Source organism: Mixophyes fleayi, chromosome 5 (genome assembly GCF_038048845.1).
Source record: "Mixophyes fleayi isolate aMixFle1 chromosome 5, aMixFle1.hap1, whole genome shotgun sequence".
Classification (NCBI taxonomy): domain Eukaryota; kingdom Metazoa; phylum Chordata; class Amphibia; order Anura; family Limnodynastidae; genus Mixophyes; species Mixophyes fleayi.
This window is the reverse complement of record NC_134406.1, coordinates 108,722,333-108,742,745: the sequence shown is the minus strand read 5'-3', so window position 1 is coordinate 108,742,745 and position 20,413 is coordinate 108,722,333. Positions and strand designations below refer to the sequence as shown.

The 20,413-nt window shown below is 37.5% G+C and overlaps 1 protein-coding gene across 1 annotated transcript in view; it reads right to left on the bottom strand.

Annotated features, from left to right (window-relative positions):
- The window catches only part of ADCY1 (adenylate cyclase 1), a 255,805-nt gene that overhangs the window by 177,945 nt on the left and 57,447 nt on the right, over nt 1–20,413 (bottom strand). The window contains exon 2 of the mRNA XM_075212665.1: nt 7,957–8,106. Within this exon, the coding sequence (XP_075068766.1) occupies nt 7,957–8,106 (150 nt within the window). The remainder of the gene's footprint in view (nt 1–7,956; nt 8,107–20,413) is intronic.

Here is a 20,413-nt window from a genome sequence, read left to right as displayed (position 1 = left end):
TATTGTATGGAAATTATTTCTCTACAACATCCTGGTTAAGATTGAAGTTCATTTGCATACAAAGCTGTGCTTTTTGCTGCAAGAGCCCTCGGATATCCAATCATCAGTATATTTTCCACACATGAAGTTAATCAATATGTGGATCTATATTCATGTGCTTTTTACCATTGACTAAGAGCATCATTAATTTTGACTGTGCCTATACTTTTATATGTTGCGATTCCCCATTTATCATCTTATGTTTTTTGTTTATTATGAGTATATTTCTTTAATTGATTCTTGATTATTAAATTGTGATATTGGTTCATAGTTTGCGCTCTCTTTTGGTTTTTCTTTTTTACATTTGTTTATTACAGGTTCCAGAGCCTGTAGTGAGAGCTGCAGCTGAAACAATTTACATATTATTGTTATAGGTTCATTAGCGCCCACTACATTGTTTGTCTTTTCACCATAATGTTTAATAATTTATCTTTACATATATAGTTGCTTCATTTATGTTTTCTTATCCCAAACATGTTTACTATATGTATCCTGTATTATTCATGGGGCTAATAGATTTAAAAAATTCCAGAATTAACAAGGATTTTTCTTTTTTCCCAATTATTATCAATATGTTTGTAGACAAACAGTGAATGTACTTTATTATTTTGCTTCTTCTTTCGTGAGTAACATATCACTATCACATAATAATGACTGTGGGGCAGATATTTTAATTTGACTGTGAATAACTATGCTTATCAACTGTTGTTCCATCAAAGCTTCTTTACTTATTGACATTACTTCAATAGTGGGATTCTGGCATTTAATATAAAAACCAGCAGAGGGAAATACTACTGCCTACTGATCCCTGAAGAAATTCCTTATAGGATGAAATGCACTGGAGCTTCACTGAAGACTATATCTGCTTCTGGAACATACAGTATAGTATCTATTACTGTGGGAGTCCATTCTTGGAGAAGGATAAACACTGATACTTGTATACTACTATTCTAGATAAGCTCACTTTGATATTATTAAGGTATATTCATTCTTTAGCCTCCGTAATACACATATTATAATGAGGCCAAAGAATCGCTAAGGGTCATTTACGAACCTATAAAAATGTGGAGGCAAAGTGTGAATACCATGTGTACTGCCTTTGTGTTACTGCGTGCTATTCCTGCGCAGTTGTGCCTGTTTAGTCATGCATGTGCATGTTACTTCCCATGGCAAGGAGCTAGGTAAATAATGACATTTTAATTGAATGCAGGCTGCCTGCATGTCAAACTGTGGTAAGCCACAAGTGATCAGCAGGTAGTTGCAATAGCTGGTTAACCTACATGCTAGTTAGATGAAATCTAAGAAGACCATATCTGGGGTGTTTTCAAATAACTACACTAAGGGGGTATTCAATTGTTAGCAAGATTTTTTTTCTTCCCAGCCGTGTTAAAAAAAAAAATCTCCCGCAGGTTTTTGCCGGCAATAGCGACTATTTTGCGTTAGCGCAGCGGGAAAACTTGTGCAATTCAATTGAAAAAGAGGGAACGCTGCCCCCGCGCGTTAAAAATTGTGTTTGCGAGATTTTAGGGGAGTGAAGGGGAGTTTTAACGCTGTCATGTATAACACAAAAAAAAGGTTTTGCATACATTTCCATACATTAGATTGCATTACACATTGATACACATTGATAATATCTACATTACAGTACTTTCTTTTAGCATATTTTGTAATTGAACTATTTTTTACCATACAATCATCTATACCATGTCAAAACACATTACTACATTCATATTTGTACCAAAAATATACATAAATCTAATTAACTAGTGATTTTATTTTTTATTTTTTTTAATGTTTTTTTAATTTCAATATTTTTTCAAAGGAAAATCAACTTGCACAAGTTAGGCATTAGTGATAAACATAAGTTTAACTTTTTTTCAACATTTTTACATGATTTCAAAGGCTTTTCAGAGGTTTTTTATTTTTAACACACCCCAAGGAGGTGCGAGATAAAACAGCATATTTGCCTGTTCTACCCGCCGTGTTAAAAAACAATTGAATAGTTTTTAACGTGGCTGCCTCTCCCACACCCTATACTTTCAATAGACCTTCTACTGGAGCGCGAGAGGACCATTTCATGAAAAAAAAGTAGCGTCAAAAATGGAATTGAATTGCGGGTAAAGTTAACCCGCTCAAAAATAATACAAAACAGCGTTAAAATGACTTAACACTCTCAAAAAAAACCAACTCGCTGACAATTGAATACCCCCCTAAGAGCTTTTTAAATGAGCACTACTTTACAATGTATCCATGCTGTGATCACACTTGGAGAAATATGGGAGTGAAATACTGCAGATTAGGCATTAAAGGATACCATGCTGGGTATTCTGTCAACACAGCAAGCACATCTATCTATCTGTCACGCCTATAGTAGCATTCTATGTTTTGCTCATTCCTCATTAAATATGTCATAGGTGTGCTAAACTTGGTTGTCAGCACTTTCTGTGTATTTTCAAGTTACTTGTCAGATGTCTGCATGTTTCCAATTTTTGCTCAAACATGGAACTGTGTTTCTGATGTGATTGTCATGCTATTTATATGTGGAATGGATTCCTGCAGAATGCATGGAAAGAAGATTAAAAAAACCACAGGTAGCGGGTGAGATAAAATAGGGTTAAACAAAATGGTTATAGTTTAATGGATATGTTTTTTCGTTCTGAGGAAATTAATAAATACTAATGTAAAATAACTCTTGAGAATGCTGTCTTACCATATCAACATTAAGTAACAATGAAAAATCAAACAAAATTAAATAAAATATAATAAACATTATATTGCAGAATAATATATGCAATATATTAAAAATAATAACACATTCCACAAAGTAATTTGTGTATTCAGGTATTGAATCTTACAAGACTCAATGGTGTATACCAGTGTAAGGAAGTGGATACAATACTGGTCCCACCAGTCCTCTAAGATCCGTATAGTGTTCATGTAGCATTCTGTTCTGATTTATGTGTAGGGGTGGTTAGGCCATGTAAAACAAGGTTTTTTAACCTTACATAAAAAACAATATCCACTTAAATTTACATTTGTGAATAGCAGAAATAAATAAGGAGGAAGTCTTGTCGCAATGGTGAGAAGTCGTGAGAGACAAGGGAATTCCACCTCCTCAGCAGCAAACACCTTTAGCGACTCAGGCTAATAATTTTGTAGGTCTACAGCAGACTTTTCATTTTAGGCTAATTTTTTATGGTTAGCTTTGGTAAATTTATAAGACAGTAGCCTTAAAAAAACTACGCAAACTCATTTGTGCAAGGGCAGAGGATCGAGTTGACAGAACAGGTGCGCAGCCACCACGATCACCTGTTACACACAGAGCGGAGGGGAGGAAAGACGTCGACATGGATCGGACGCTCCGAGCAATCTACCAGCACCAACGGTGAGTGGTACCTTCAACCCCCGCTCCCCATTCCTCGCGAATTATCCTCTGTCAATCTGGACTGAGTTCAGTTGCTTTTCGGCTACTGTGTATGCAAAACATTACTTTCACCAGGACTGCATTTTCCCATTGAGGCGTCATTACGCTATTCTGTCAGATGGAACTTTTTCTCTAGCCCAGTGATGGTACTGAGCAATATAGCAGGATTGACACCTGGGATGTCTGTACACTTCCAAGTGTTTTTGGACAGTTGGCTCTCTGGAGAGGACACATTTAGCCACATTAACTGTTACCATCATTCTATCTAGATGGAGTCTTCCCACCAGAATACAACAGCTGGAGTGGTTAGCTATTCCTAATATGCATATACACTCACTGCAGCTGTATGTGAGTATATATGTTACAATACGGTTGCTATTTATTTCCATTGTCAACCTAGCAAATATTCTTATGTCCATTGTTTATTCATGACATTTAGCCATCCTACTTGGATTGGAACTGGATTGACAAACAGAATTTACTGTTTTTGTGACCTTTTTTTAAGCCTGTTAATTCACAGCTCTATTTGTTTATGCTATTTGCAATTGTGTTTACATATTATCAGTGCACTGATTGTATTTTATCTCTTGATCAATACATAACCATTTATATTACTGTTGTTCGAACTCATTTTTTAAAATCTGACCTTGGCGCCCAGGGAACCCCCCTTTTCATTATCTTGGCATCTAGAAGGATTGGAGCCCACTCCTCTTTTTATCCCTGCAGACTGCCTACCCCTATTCTCCAAGGAAGCGCAGATTCCGAATTTTTCTATAATATACAGAGATATGCCATATTGCCACTTCTCCGTCTGACTTCATTGGAAAACAATCAAATTCCATTCACTTACATTTTTCATACCGCCACTTCTAAATTTCCGTACCACCACTTCTAAATGTTTACTTTGACCATGGTGGACACACATATAAAGACTTTGACAAAACTAGCTGATCAATCCACAATGTGTGGACCTAATTTTAAATGAATCTAAATTCAATATGGTGGGATGGAAAGCCAGGTCAGCCTATGAGATCCATACTTAATAAACAAACCCAGAAGTGGTGGGCAGTGTGTCAGATTCATATTACAATCATCAAGGGCTTAAATGGCTTGATTTGTACAAGTTAGTTCTCTGCATGTGGCCAGATTCAATCATTCAGTCTTAAGGACAGACTCCAGTATTAGAGCAAATGCAGCCAGCATTAGCTACCAAAAGGACAATTAGTACAATGCTTACCATACAGGCTTGAATCACTGTTTGATCACTGTATTTACTAGTAGATTAATACTAACTCTTCACAGAGTTGAAATGCTTTTGCATTCCTCTGCAAAATCTAATTGCATCTCTTGTTAGGAATAGTGTATTTGTGTGTGATGATGATGATAATAATACTAATAATAATAATAATAATAATAATAATAATAATAATATCATTATCAACATCTTATGAGGACCAAACACATACATGCTATATTTAAACTGATTGTTTTAATTTGAAATTTGAATGCTATGCATGTTTCAGCAAAAAAGGACATTTTAGACATTAGCCAGTGGCAGGTGTTTCTAATTGGCTGATAGAGGCTAGCACAGATTGGCCATCTATTGGCTACAATAATAACTGTTATGTTTACTCATGAGATGGAGAAAAGGTGGCGTTATTATTTTATAAGCAATAATCTATGAGAGTCTTCACAGTAAGCATTAATCACAAGTGGATGTTTACATCTTTGTCCTTTGCCAAATGGTAAATAAACCTATTTTGAATCCAGGTCCAATCTCCTTCTTATCACTGAAATTCTCCATGATTAGGAGAATTTGTACTGCAGATTTTTGGTGCCATGACTCGGATAATCTTTTTCAGAAACCTTGGATGGGTCATTGTATGAAGTGCCTAAAAACACTGGGTTGCATTCCTGTTTATACAGAGATGATTGGTTACTCGTTGACTATTAATGTGTTAGACTGTATTGTTCACAGGTTTGTAGATAGAAAACTAAAGAGCCATTACACTTGGCACTGATAGCTTTTGTGTAAACCCTGTTTTCTGAGCAAAGCTCAATTGATCCCCACTCACATGGGTATTAAAAATATAGACGATGAAAGAGGAGGGAGAAACGGCTATAGTTCACATACTTAGTCAGAAATATGCATGCTCAATGTAAATTGTTAAGAAGTACCTGTCATTGATAAAAAAAAATGTATACATATATAGGATGGATTTAAACTTGCAAAATATAAGAGAAAATGTATGTATTTACTTTAATAGTTGCTACATGTTTAACAACATGTAAATTTACCATAGAATTTATAGTTCTACCTAATTCTGCTGTCATCCATACAGGCTGACTGTCTTGTAGAGAAATTATTGCATGAGAGGAAGAGGGAAGAACCCTCCACTCTGCCTGACTGTATAACTCTTGCAAATGCAAGAGGAAAGGGGTGTCCCTTTAGCCCCCTTGTAGAAATGTGACATAGTAGAATAATAATACAGCACAAAGTTTTTAAAAGAAGTAAATAAATTGAAGAAAGACAGAAATAAAAACAAGATGCAAATGTGTTTCCCATATTTTGATATTCTAAACTGCAGTATTATGAATATATTAAACAGATTTATTGCAGATATGACATGATACTAAACAGGGGCTGGCTGGCAGACTTTAGCCCAGGGGGCGAGCACACAGCACCGGCCCATAAGTAGCGGTCCATCCTTAAAGAGTGGTGTTTGTTACAATATATATTTATAAATATAAAAAGAGGCAATGTTAGTGTTGCTTAATTCAGCAATACTTTATTATTATAAATGATAAATCTTTAATAAAAATAAATAATGCAACAAAAAAGCAAACCTCACTTTATATTGCATTTTATTTTATATGATCCTTCTCCTTACAGCTCTTTTTTATTTTGTATATATCTGGCTAATTATAATGGGATTTCTCAAAATTCATAAGCCTGTTTGCTTTAAAAACCTGGGGCCTGATTCATTAAGGATCTTAACTTGAGAAACCTTTTATTTCAGTGTCCTGGACAAAACCATGTTACATTGCAAGAGGAGCAAATTAGAATTTTGTTTTGCACATAAGTTAAATACTGACTGTTTATTCATGTAGCACACAAATATCAACTTTAAATTTCAGTGTACAAATAAGCTATCAAGTATTGATAGCTTTACAATCCGCCATTCCGATATTAAAAATGATGAACATACAAACAGCCGGATTTACTAAGCTGGGGTTTTCAAAACCGCCGCAAAACAGCCATGCAAATGGCCAAAATGAAAGAGGTAGTTGTGAGTGGCGAGATTGCTCAGACTGCTGCTGTTTGAACTATTTTGCCATTCAGAACATAAGAGAAAGCACCATTGACATTTAAATCATTGTGGCAATCATTATTTATTGATTAAGGGGCAAAATTAATTTAATATTAACTTATGGATGATTTTTTTAAATATATTTTATTAAGGGGACAATATTACAGCATTATATTATGTGGGAAATGTGAACATGTAATAGTATTAACTGATTGTTAATGGTGGATATAATTATTTATATTGCATAATTTATCATTACATATTGTCCAAATAATATAATAATTAAATTATTTTATCTCCTTAATATAATGAATTTTTATTTCCTCTTATAAGACATTATTTAATTCATTTTCCCCTTAATCAATAAATGATTGCCAAACTAATTTAAATGTCAATGGTGCTTATCTTATGTTCTGAATGGCAAAATAGTTCAAACAGCATGTTCAAGCTATCCAGCCATTCTGAAGCAGGTATTAAATTTGTCCTGTGCTGTCTTTTGGATGGCGGTTTTGATGGCGGTTTATCTTTTTCAATCCGCCATACATCACCAGTCATTTTAAAATGAAGCCTCAAGCCGCCCTATAGTAAATGCGGCGGTTTGGACCATTAAACCGCCAGCGATGGCTGGTTGTTTCAAACCGCCACCAAACTTGATTCTTAGTAAATCTAACCCTTAGTCTTTTACAGGAACGAGTTAAGGCTACCCAGGTTCCAGCCAGTACAGACTTGCGCCATAATAAAAACTACATCTGGATTTCACTTTTCCAAATTCTACTGGTAGCTACTACAGCTGTAAAGTTTTAAGTAAAGAAAAGAAGGTCTCCCTGCACCTGCTACTACCGAACAATATAGCCTCAGAGCGAGGCAAGAAGACATTTGCAGACCAGATTGTTCAGCAGATAGTTGATCACAGCACAACAAGCCATACCGACCTCTATGGCTCAAGCAACGAAAGACTATGGTCAACAACCTTAATATGTATTGTTTCACAATTAGATAAAGTAGTAATGAGAATATAGTTGACATTTTCTGGAGAGACAAAATATATGATAACAGGATGGATGGATGGATATATGGATAGCTAGAGAGATGAATAGATAGATGATAAACATGAAAGTAAACTCTGACAACTTCAAGATTAGTGCACAATATCATGGAAACTGACAGAAATTCTTAATTGACCTGTTTTTCATTTTCATCCTCCAGCCTGAGCCTGTCCTCTATGCAGTTTCTGGCCTGAAGGAAAGCCTTTCTTTGGGCCCTTTCTGTCAAAATCCGCACGAAGACCCCAGATAAATTTACACTGACAAAAAGAATAGCATTGGCCACAAGCTGCAAAAAAAAAAAGAAAACAAGAAGTTATTATTTGGCTTATGAAGTCTAAGAAATGCTGTTGTGTGAACACAGATATATACAGTATTAGTAACCAGAAAGTTATAGTTGAGAATTCATTTTAAAGATAAGATATTATAACTGAAAATTATATAACTGTCACTGGTGTGTTTGAGTGAGAATCTGGGATTACCGATGCCTGAACCCCACTTCCTCAAATCCAATATATTGGCTATAGGATGCTAAGAAAGTGGTAATAAAAATAAACTGCAGATCAACATACAAACCTTCCATTCCTACTGTATATTTATTGCGAAATGCACTTTAAAGGTTTATATATATTGTACTGTGCATTTTTTCTAAGTCAAATATGGAGGAAAGAGTGGCGCATTTTCACATTTACCTCCATATTTGCTATCACACACTGCCTGCTGCTCCGTTCTCTCCTTGTGCTCCCTGCACAGAAAACCTCCATCAACTCTGATACAGTGGTGGCCAGTTCTGCTCTGTTTTTTTGGTTATTCATACTCGACATCATAACAGCACTGTTCATTCTTGTAAAATAGCCCACTGATTGCCACATTCCTCTAAGAGAGGAGTGAGGCAATCAACTGACTGTCTGCAGGGCAAGGCTGCAAACAGGGTTACATATTAGTACAGCAGTGCACCTAATTTAAAGATATACAGGTGGAGGACATATGTGTGACAAAATAATAGCATAGAGTATGATTTAATGTACATATTTTTAAATGGTTTGGAGGTGTCTTTTTCCACAGATAACAGCAGCTGACAGGGTGTGTCTGCAATGACACTAATCAAGCAGAGCATCTGAAGAGAACTTTCTATAAAGACCAGGTGAGAATGTCACCTGTCCATCAAGTCACTACTACGATCACTTAAGGAACAACCACTTTATTAATTAAAAATGTTAATGTTCTAAGCTCTCCTGCTAAACAGGGGATATCCCTCTAAATGTGGCTTCTTCACCCCTTGACTATCATTTAAATAATATCTTAAACAAAATGTCATTTTTGCATGTGGGTGCATTACTAGAGAAGCACACTTAGCAAGGGATTCCCCACGCAACTCTCCTCATCAAAAAGTGCCACATTTTGCAGCTTTCACATAAGCTACTATGTTGGTAAATAAATCCATGTGCTTTCCCTTAACAATGGGTATATTTGTAAAAATATAGAAACAAATGACATTAGACAGGGAGGCACACATTTTGCACTTTGTAGGTAACCTTCACTCACAAACTTCTGGTGGAGAACCAAGGAAAACTAAGAAAATAGGTAATATGATGAAACAAAGGGCATCCCAAGCTAATGGCCTTTGAACATATCCGGGCTTAGCTTTTATTGTACCCAGGTTAGGTTTTTCTCTCTCTCCCTCTCTCTCTCTTTCTTTACTTTGTCCCCTACTTACTGTATTCACTAACAACTAATAAACATGTTTGTACATAATGGTCCTTATGGTGTATTGCTGTAACTTGTACAATAAATATGCCACTTTTAAAATGCAGACAACTAGCTGCTCAAAACTAGCATCTTCTGGCATTCTTTTAGCTGGGCTTGTTAGTGTAGAAGAGCCACAAAACCATAACCATTACTTCTAGTGGTTACCAGTGCACAAAAAGGAGTAAACACATGAACAAGTGAACTTATAAATACAGAACACGTTTGGGCACTGTAGCAAAATACATTTTTTATCAAAGTGTTTAATTTACTAATACTATTATCAGTAATGTGTGCCAAGTCTACTGGTAAATGGGGAAAGTTTGGGTAGCTAAGCTCAATGAACTCTACACACATATTTAGACGGGATTTCTCTTCTTTTTGAAAAGATCCACCATAATATTGCATACACAACTTTTTCTGTCTCTATCCTTTCACTTTCTTCCTAGGCAATCCAATCTAATCACACCTCTTTCCCGAATCTATTAAAATCTTTCCTTACATGCCCTCTCTCTCTTCCTCCTTAAATTTCTTTTAAACATTCTTTTTATGCTTTCCACTACTCTTCCTCCCACTCCTAGGGGGGGAATTCAATTAGCCATGAAGTTCATGAGAACATCCAGATGCAATTTTTTCCAGTTACAATCTCTACTTGTTTTTTCTCACATCTCTATGGAAAAGTCAGCGGAAATTTCTGTAAAAATCTCGGCCGCAAAGTATCTCCAGAATTGGGCAGACTCAATAGGGCATGATATTCCTGAGAACATAGTGGCCGCGCTTTATTACCTTTTATAAAGTAAAAAGTAACACTTACTTTTGCTCGCACCTCTATGGGGCGCAAGCAAAAGTGAGCGGTACTTTCACACACAAAAAAACCGCTGCGTAATATCCTAGAACGGCCCCAAAACACTTATTTTAAAGAATTGAATCTGCCCCAATGTGTTTGTTTTTTATTGTTTTTGTTTTATGTATGCTTGTTTTTTACCAGTTACCAAAAGCAGATAAATATAAAATACTTTTATGAGAGAAGAACTCTGCATATATAATAATGTATTTTTGTGTGATTTCTAAAAACAGAGCATTCCCCACACTCTATTGTTTGCTGTAAGTATACCTGCCTAGATGGTGATGAAACCAGTCAGGAATTTTTTATGACATTCTGTTGGAGCTCACCAAAGGATCAAAGAAATCTATTGCTATTTTCAAACTGAATTGGATATCCATACTCATACTCATAGCCATCAGCTGCAGTATACCCTGGTATCAAAGGTAAATCATGGTAGAGTTTCTCTGCAGCTCATTCTCAGGCATAGTTGTGTCCATCAAGCCACTTCAAAACCTATACGTTCACTTAAGAAACAACCACTTTATTAATTAAAAATGTTACAAGGCTGCAAACAGGGTTACTCTCCCAGACTATTTGGAGACCTCCCAAGCAGGTAGCATAAACTCCCAGGTCCCTCGCTTTACCTAGTGAGCTACCAGTTTGCATATGCCTGCATGTAATGAAGCGATGTTGTATAAGTGTGTGAGTCTGGGCTTGCTAGTATATGTACATATCTGGGAACAGCAAGAAGAATGAGGATCTTTGCAACTCAAGTGAGTCTGCACAAGGCTTGTTTTACAGGTAAGTAATTTGTAATTGTTCTTTCATATATTTATTTACTTATTTTTTAATAATTTATGAGAAGTCCAAAATGTTTTTGTTAAAGTTTGGTATAGTTATGATAGTAAAAGAATTTAGGGCTAATTGATCAAACCCTAGCAATGTGCTAATCCGTGTTTTAAAGCTTTTTCTTGATTTGCTCTATTTTTTCACCCTATCACAAGAAAGTAGGCTCCATTCATTTTTTATTTATTATTATTTTGTTTAATGGAAACTGGAACAATGTTTTTTAGGAAGGCTTCCTGCTTGAACTGCCCCCTTGACTGCAGGAATCACAGTATCGCTCTTCAATATGACGTAATTTTCTGTTGCCTGGGTGTTCATTGGTCGGAATTGTTGCAGGGGAGTTTTTCAAACAGTCGGGCTTAGCAGTGTGTCGGGGAATGACAGGTCGTGCTGAAGCTGCAGGGGTTTTCATCATTGCTGATATGACTATCACTGGTCAAAACTAAACTTCCTCTCCCACTATTACTCTTCCAATGTACCTCTCTGCAAAGTCCTCTCATAGCTCCCAAATCGCTACAAAATACAATTCAAGCAGCTTTACCTCACATATAGAGCACTCATTAATGTCTCCCTCATACATTTCCGGCCTTGTAAAGAAATACTAACTCACTCACCCAATCCATTCTGTTAATGACCTTCGCTTCTCTTCCTCTCCTTTCACCATCTCGCTCTTTTACTTTAAGATTTTGTTCAAGTGGCTCCCCGTCAATAGAACTACTTTACCGAACTCATCCCCAATATCCAATCTTTCAAGCACGATGTCAAAACTCACCTTTTCATGTTTACCCACCTCACCCTATCCTAAGACAATTCCCTTCTCACGTTCCACCTGCTGCTTCCACTCCTTTCCTTCCATCCCTATTGTCTTCAATTTCTCTCCTGCCCAATTCTAAACAGTTCCCCCCTCTCACTCCACCTACCTCTTCCACTCACTTCTCTCCACCCTATCTTCTCTGCTTGCTTTCCTGCTCTTCTTGAATGTTAACGTTTACTATCTCCTCATTCTTGTCCTTCGTCCTCTATTGTCTCATTTTGTATTGATTTCTTTCACTAATTTTATTATTTCTCTTTCTCTTATTTGTATATTGTTTATAAATTTTTATATACAGTACATATATATATATATATATATATATATATATATATGTATATATATATAAACACATATACAATATTTATTATATACAGTACATATATGTATATATATCTAATATATAAATGCTTAGTGGCGTCTGTCTGTCTGTGTGTGTGAAAAAAACAAAAACAAGTTGCAGCGCCACCTGCTGGGCAGAGTTATACACTGACCTACTAAATTCTTAGTGTGTGTGGGAAAAAAAATTCAAAAAGGGCTGAAATTTGGTAGGGCTCAAACTCATTTTCGTGAGGTAATTTTACCTCATGAACACACATGTGTAGAGGCGTGCGTTAGTGTGTGTGTGTGTGTGTGTGTGTGTGTGGAAAAAAACTATTTTCTCAGAAAGGGCTCATCCAATTGACCTGAAATTTGGTATACTGACATTATTTGACAAAAAAATTAGAATAGTCAGTTAACTTCCATCATCCCCCCTTCCCCCCGTGGGAGGGTTAGTAAAGGCTAAATTTACGATTTGAGGGGTCAAACTCATTTTCGTGAGGTAATTTTACCTCATGAACACACATTAAAAAGGCCGCTTGCATCGGGAACTAACGCTCTTCCCCTGAGGAGGCCTGGGCTAGGTCCAAATGCATGACAAGAACCTTTTTAAGACCTTAAGTAGCTTGATTTGACTAGAATGCATGAGTATCATGCACGGGTTAACTTGTATATATATATATATATATATATATATATATATATATTTATGTATTTATAAAATATACATGAGGATGCACTCAATTCACAATAAGTAAATCAAAACTTGAAAAACTGGATCCCCCTCACACATCTTGGCCGCTGATGACGGTAACCTACCTGAAACGATCGTTGGGGCATACTACTGTGGTGTATCTTTCTATTGTTTTCTATGAAATTTTGTATTTTTCTTAATGATGGTGCTGGTCTGTTCGTTTATATATATATATATATATATATATATATATATATACACACACACAGACACACATACATATATGTATGTATATATATATATATATATATATATATATATATATATATATATATATATATATATATATATTTATACATATATAGCTTGACTTCCTCCATATAAAATCAAAAACCTTTTGTATGATAGTTTATGACATACATATCTTTATCTTTATCACATGCAGTAAATGATTCACATTCACATATATACCATCAGAAATCTACCACATATTCTCCTGAACAACCGTTGCACAAATTTAGTCTGATTAAGCACTTTTTCAACCTATTTACAGTCATTATAATCACTCAGTTTTTCTACATCTACTCCATCCTACCCTAATAATGTCTGACTGTGCTCTACTACTACAGCTGAGACAATACATGAAATATGCTATTTTTAAATGTATTTATTTTTTATCAGCTATTACAAAATTATGTGTGGAGCATAAAATCAGTCTTTGAATACCTGGTGCTACTCTATAAATAAAATAATTGACTGATATGTTTCAAGGATTGTAGCTAACAGTTCACATATTTATAATATTTCCTGACACTGTATTACTATGTTGTTTTCCTTTCTGTGGCATGCTGTGGTATGGTTCAGCAAATATCATACATTTCTTCTTTTTTTGCTTTATTTCACTTTATGATATTCATTGTGGCTAAAGACACTGAATAGTAACACAATGCCAGGATGGTAATAGAAATACCATGGAAACAGTATTTCTGTTCAAGACAAAAAAAGAAATAAAAAAAATCCCTGTGTACTCAGCATACAAATCATGCAGGAAATCTAAATATAGATATTTTGTAAATACCTTCAGAGGAAATTCAAAGACAGATATGGATTTGTAGATAAAAAAGGGATAGCTTTTTACACATCCAATTTTTTTTTACTGAATTACATTTTTATATCACCTTGAACAATTAAGCACAGAATCTCTTTAATGCATATTTGCCAAATATAATTTTATCGGGGAAAATTAGCTCTACAATTTATGCACAGTGTAACGATATTGTAGCAAACCAATAGCTTTATATCTTCAGCAGTACACTATAGTTTACTAATGTCACAATGTTACATTAAAACATAAAAACATAAATGTACTACATTCAATTTTACAATGTTTTCCATTAACTATGACTAGAGCAAATAGTATATTGGCCTCATTTAAAGTCGAGCATATGTCAATTTTTGTGGTATAAACAAATTTCTGTACAGCACATGTGTATCAAAATGTGTCTGTATCTAGATTTGTGCTTATTTTAGACTTGCAGTTCCTTATGCGTAGACAGGAGGAACGGAGTTTGCAAGCATAGGTTGAATGCAGTAAGAGCATTTTCTTCAGGCGATTCGCTCTGCGACTTGGAACTACTTTCAGACATATTTCATAGGAAGCTTATTTTGTGGGTATGGAAGCCTGGTGTAAAGATATGTGATGATGACACCAGCAGTACTATCTAGCCTCTTCTGATTGGCTGCTTCCATATTGATATGTCCAACCAGGGTCGGACTGACCCACCGGAATACTGGGGAATTCCCCAGAGGCCACTGCCTGAGGGTCCAGTAATCACTGTAACCACAAGAATGACAGCGATAGTCATTAAGTCCCATCCACGGAGAACAGAGGAGCAGGGAAAGCCAGGCACAGAAGCACTGAGGAAGGTAATGGACAGGAGTCGGAGAGAACCAGGCATGGGGGGCACTGCTGGAGGAAGAGCAGGTCGATGCTGCATTATGCAGCATACTTAATCTGTGTCATTAATCTACCAGTGTTGCATTAATTTTCCAGTGCCAATTCTAGCAATTTGCTTTGAGTGGGGTGAAGGTTCAATTGCCCACTTCTATATAAATATGTAAAGCTGAATCGAGGCATATTCAGAAGATAACTGAGATCTGTGCAGTCAGGTAAAATAGGGCTATTCAATGTATGTCTATGTCATATGAACACAGTCCTGTGTTTCTTTTTATAAACTATCCAGTGCCGCCGAGAGGGAGGGGGTACTAATTATCCGGGCCTGGACATGCTAGGGGCCCGGCCAGGGCCCTCACTGCAGACCCCTTATTTTCTCTTTTTTTTTTTTTTTTTTACTTGTTTTATATTTTTCTCTTTATTATTTTATTATTTTTTTGCAGAGGGGAGGGGTGGGTCCCCTTCATTGGTAAAGGGTACAGTGCATTTTAAAAACAAAACAACGGTGCCAGAGAGGGGGTAGCATCATGGCACAGTGAAGGAGAGGGAGAGCAGCATGGCACAGTGATGAAGGAGAGAAGGAGAGGTGGGGGGACAGCATGGCACAGTGATGAAGGAGAGGGGGGAGCAGCATGGCACAGTGATGAAGGAGAGGGGGGAGCAGCATGGCACAGTGATGAAGGAGAGTGGGAGCAGCATGGCACAGTGATGAAGTAGAGTGGGAGCAGCATGGCACAGTGATGAAGGAGAGGGGGGAGCAGCATGGCACAGTGATGAAGGAGAGAAGGAGAGGTGGGGGGACAGCATGGCACAGTGATGAAGGAGAGGGGGAGCAGCATGGCACAGTGATGAAGGAGAGGGGGGAGCAGCATGGCACAGTGATGAAGGAGAGTGGGAGCAGCATGGCACAGTGATGAAGTAGAGTGGGAGCAGCATGGCACAGTGATGAAGGAGAGGGGGGAGCAGCATGGCACAGTGATGAAGTAGAGTGGGAGCAGCATGGCACAGTGATGAAGGAGATGGGGGCAGCATGGCACAGAGTGATGAAGGGGGTGCTGGGATAGGAGAGCGGCTGGGGTGACTCGGAAGCGGACAGGAGGTGACCATCGTTTGTAAGGTAAGACATTTGTGTGCGTCTGTCCAGTTCCCCGCAGGCGCTACATGACTAAGAATTATTTAATGGCAGTGATGGTTGCGGGAAATAGGTATATTTATGAAATGTAAATACTATTAATTTATTGCTGGGGCTGTTTGCAGGGAGGAAAATAGGTTTATTTATTAAATGGGAATACTATTATTTTAATGTTGTGGCTGTAGGAAGGCCTAATTATTACTCGTGGGTGCTATTGATTTCATTTTTTTTATCCAAATTGGGCCCCCAAAATTCCAGGAGCCAGACAAGCCGCAATTAAAGATACCACCGTAGGTGGCGGAAGTGACAAGAACAGGTAGGACAGAGCAGGAGAGTCTGTGAAAAGTTGTGATTCTAGTGGAACAATCCAAATTTGTGTTGACTGTTCTGCCCAATGGTGCTAGATGCCCTGAAAGTCAGGAGTGCTGGGACATAAATCACGCTCCGGCGAGCAGGCACTGCACCCTTTTTTTCTGTTGGAGCGTGGCCTAGCGCTTTTCACCTGTTAGCCACGCCCCAATGGTACATAGACATGCCCCCAAACATAAGAACATTTCCCCCTTTTTTGCCATGCTGAACTATAAGGGGGGCCCCCATGAAGTTGTTGTACCGGGGCCCTGAATTCCTCTTGGCAGCCCTGACTGTATCATTGTAGTTTACATACACAATGGGGAGGAGGACCATGTATACCTCTTTTATCAATATCCTGTATACAGGGAGTGTGTTTGGTATGCATTGGTACAGTCAGTGTGCACCATGTTTATAAATATACTGGGGTGGAGGCTGAATAGAACCGTAATTGGTTACTACAATACTACTTGTTCAGAGGTGGATATACACATATTATATATGGCCCTAGAATTCCCTGTCTACTAAGAACCCAATCATTTTATGTACAGAGCACTATCCCATATATATTTACATGAATTTACCAAGCAGTATCCTTTAAACAAATTGTCTCTCAGACAAGGGAGTATGTTGGTTTTCTTTGGGTAGAACAGCTCTTTGCATTAAGTATTGTTTCTTCAATTGTAAGAATCTAATCTCCCATATGTCCTGACAAAAATTGGACAAGCTAAAAAGGGTTACTCTAGGAAAATCAGAAATGTACATCCCTTCCTTGGAGACAACTGGAGGGGAGGTGGACAAATAGATAGTGGTCGGTGAAGTGAACTGAGCGGGGGGTTCAGATAAGAACGTAACGGTGGGGGAAGGAGGGCTTTTTATGTGATATGAATAAGTGCATGGGATAATAATGGCATTTATTAGTGGGTGAGAGATATTAAATTACTGATGAGATGGTGGGCAGTTTATTAGATAGTTGGGTCTCTTTAGTTTAATAGGGAAATCATGGAAGTACCTATTAAATTAAGGTGGGCTGACGGGTGTTTAGTAAATGCTTGGGTGGCTTGGGGGCTAATATTTGAATGAGGTATTGAGTTTGTGGAGAGGGATTGGTATTATTTAAATGTGAATGCTATTAATTTAATATCAGGGCATGTTGAAGGGAAATAAGTTTATTTATTCTTGATGCTGTTAACTTAACGACTGGGCTGATTGGAGTTATATAGGTCTATTAATAGATCTATTAAATGTGGATGTTATTAATTTAATGATGGGACTGTTTGCAGATAGGGAGACCTATTTATTAAATATGGGTGCTATTGAGTTAACATCAGGGCTATTTTAAGGGAGAGAGAATTAGAGTGTTCACTCACTGCAAGACTTTCCACATTTTATGTACGTATCCTTTGTCCGAACAGGGACCCAATATTTTTGGATCAAGACAAACAGCAACTAATCTTATAGCATGAACAGCAGCAACTAGTAGTGAAAGCAACAAGAAAAGGTAGGAAAGAGTGAGACAATCTGCCAACTATCCTGATTCTGGTGTGTCAGTTCCAAATTTAGGTGATTGTCCCACCCTGTCAGGACTTTGTCACGATTGCTAGGACACTTGCAGGTACAGTCAAGTCCATAAATATTGGGACATCAACACTATTCTCATATTTTTGGCTCTATACACCACCACAATGGATTTGAAATGTAACTAACAAGATGTGCTTTAACTGCAGATTTTCAGCTTTAATTTGAGGGTATTTACATCCAAATCAGGTGAACGGTGTAGGAATTACAATGGTTTCTATATGTGCCTCACACTTTTTAAGGGACCAAAAGTAATGGGCCAATTCCAATTTTTACATCCACTTCCCTCAAATGGCAGATCTCTGTGGGCTCCATACCCGTACCCATGTAGTTAGTCAGAATTCACCCTGGCTAGCTCATTGACAGTTTCTTTTGTCTATGTTTACAACAGTTTAAACAAAACCCACAGTGTGTTAATTACAGCAATGGCATATAAACCGGCTCTGCATACTCCCGGAGTCAGCAAAGAACGGATATCAAGATATGTGTGGTGTTGACTATGGATGTAGTTCACTCTGCTGTACTAGACCAGACACTGCAGGATGCGTACAATACATATCTGGAATAGGAAATCTCAAAAGAATGCACAAAAAAAAAAATATTAAATAATGTTACCTGTAAATAATATAGTCATTTATGATTAGAAATGGAAATTGTATTAAACTTTTTTTTCTTAACATTTTGTTTTCTGTTGAGCTTCATTCCTATGTGGCTGTATTCGCTTGAGCTTGACACGCCCACATTGTGCATCGAGAACGCGCCTCAGTCACTCCCCAAAATCGTAGATCGTTGTAACTGTCATTTGTGTTGACATACGCAGCGGACTTGCTTTTGCTGATGGACGAGTGTCTTCGTTCTGGGCATGCGCGGAAGGGAATTGAGTACAATACGACCAGAAAACAGAGATACATTCCGTAATGACTCAGGCCCGGAATGTTTATGTAATACATTGAAAAAACAAACAAAAGAGAAATGTGTATGACACATGTATAAGCTAAAAAAGAGCAGTCAGTGTAGGAAAATGCTTATGATTAGTTGCCAGTAAAGGGGAGTCCTGGCGATTTCTTACTTTGATTATTTTGCAGCACTCAAGACTATGGGACAGAGTGCATGAGAATGGGGCATTACATAACAAAGGGCTGGCTGCATTACATGGCGGGCATGCCACATTATGTGGGACGTGTCCAGTGTTTCTTAAGTGCCATAGATGTCTCTGGCCCCTTTCCCCTAAAATCAACCCTCCAGTCAGCAGGGCACACCACTCAGCTGTCCTGGAGCGGAGTAAAAGGTTCAAATCCATATGATGGTGGTACAGGTCCATCAAATCAGGATTGTCCCACCTAATCGGGACAGTTGGGAGGCATGCAATACAAAGAGTTGCACATTAGGAGTATAGTGATACGAATAAATAACATACAATGACATGAAACAAAGTTAAGATGGCTCTGTCCAAATGAGTTTAAATGTAAGAGGTGCGGGGGAGAAAATGATACATAAGGTAGCATAATAACAATTGTGCCTGGTGGTGGGGAAAGTGTGTGTGGCTACTGTAAGGTGGAAGCATTATCAGACACCAATATTGGAGTAGCCATTGGGGACTGGCATTTTCTGTGCCAGTCCCCAATGGCTTTGGTGTGCTATGGTTAGAATGAGGAGAGACAGCGGAAGGTGGAGACATTAAAAATTAACCAGTCACTGCAAAATGTGAAGACAGTCATCTACTGGTAACCATCACTATCTTTCAACATTTGTCTCAACTGATCCTCACTTGGTTCAGGAATAGGTTCTTGCTCTTTTGTTGCATGGCCACTTCTGTGGTCATCCACTAGCTCAGGTTAGCTGTGTGACCAGTGGGGAAGTCGAGTAATTGGATGAAGTCGGCTAAATGAATTAATATTGGTTTCCCGTGCGTTTGCAATTAGCACGCCACGTCCAATGACGCAACCGCATGGGAAAACAACATACACACACTTACATTTACACTTACATTTGTAAATAGTATACATTTAATAAAGTTCAAACTCACATCAGTTTATTAGTAAGACTTAAAGGTTATATGTATTTATAGGTTACGTATTTATGTTTCAGGTCCTAACAAATGTATGGTGTTTGGTCTTATATAATTTCTCATTTGACAAGTAGAAATCCGGTATCAATGGCTAAGTGATCGCACACTGTGATCGCTAGTTATGATTATTATAAGATTGATACTCTATAATACAGTAGGCAGCACATATAAATAGGTTGGTTTAAACTGAATTCAGTCAGTTCCCTCAGGCACTACTTGTGCTCAGCTGTTGGAGTGAGCTGCCCCCACCTTTAGAGAGGAAATCTTTGAAC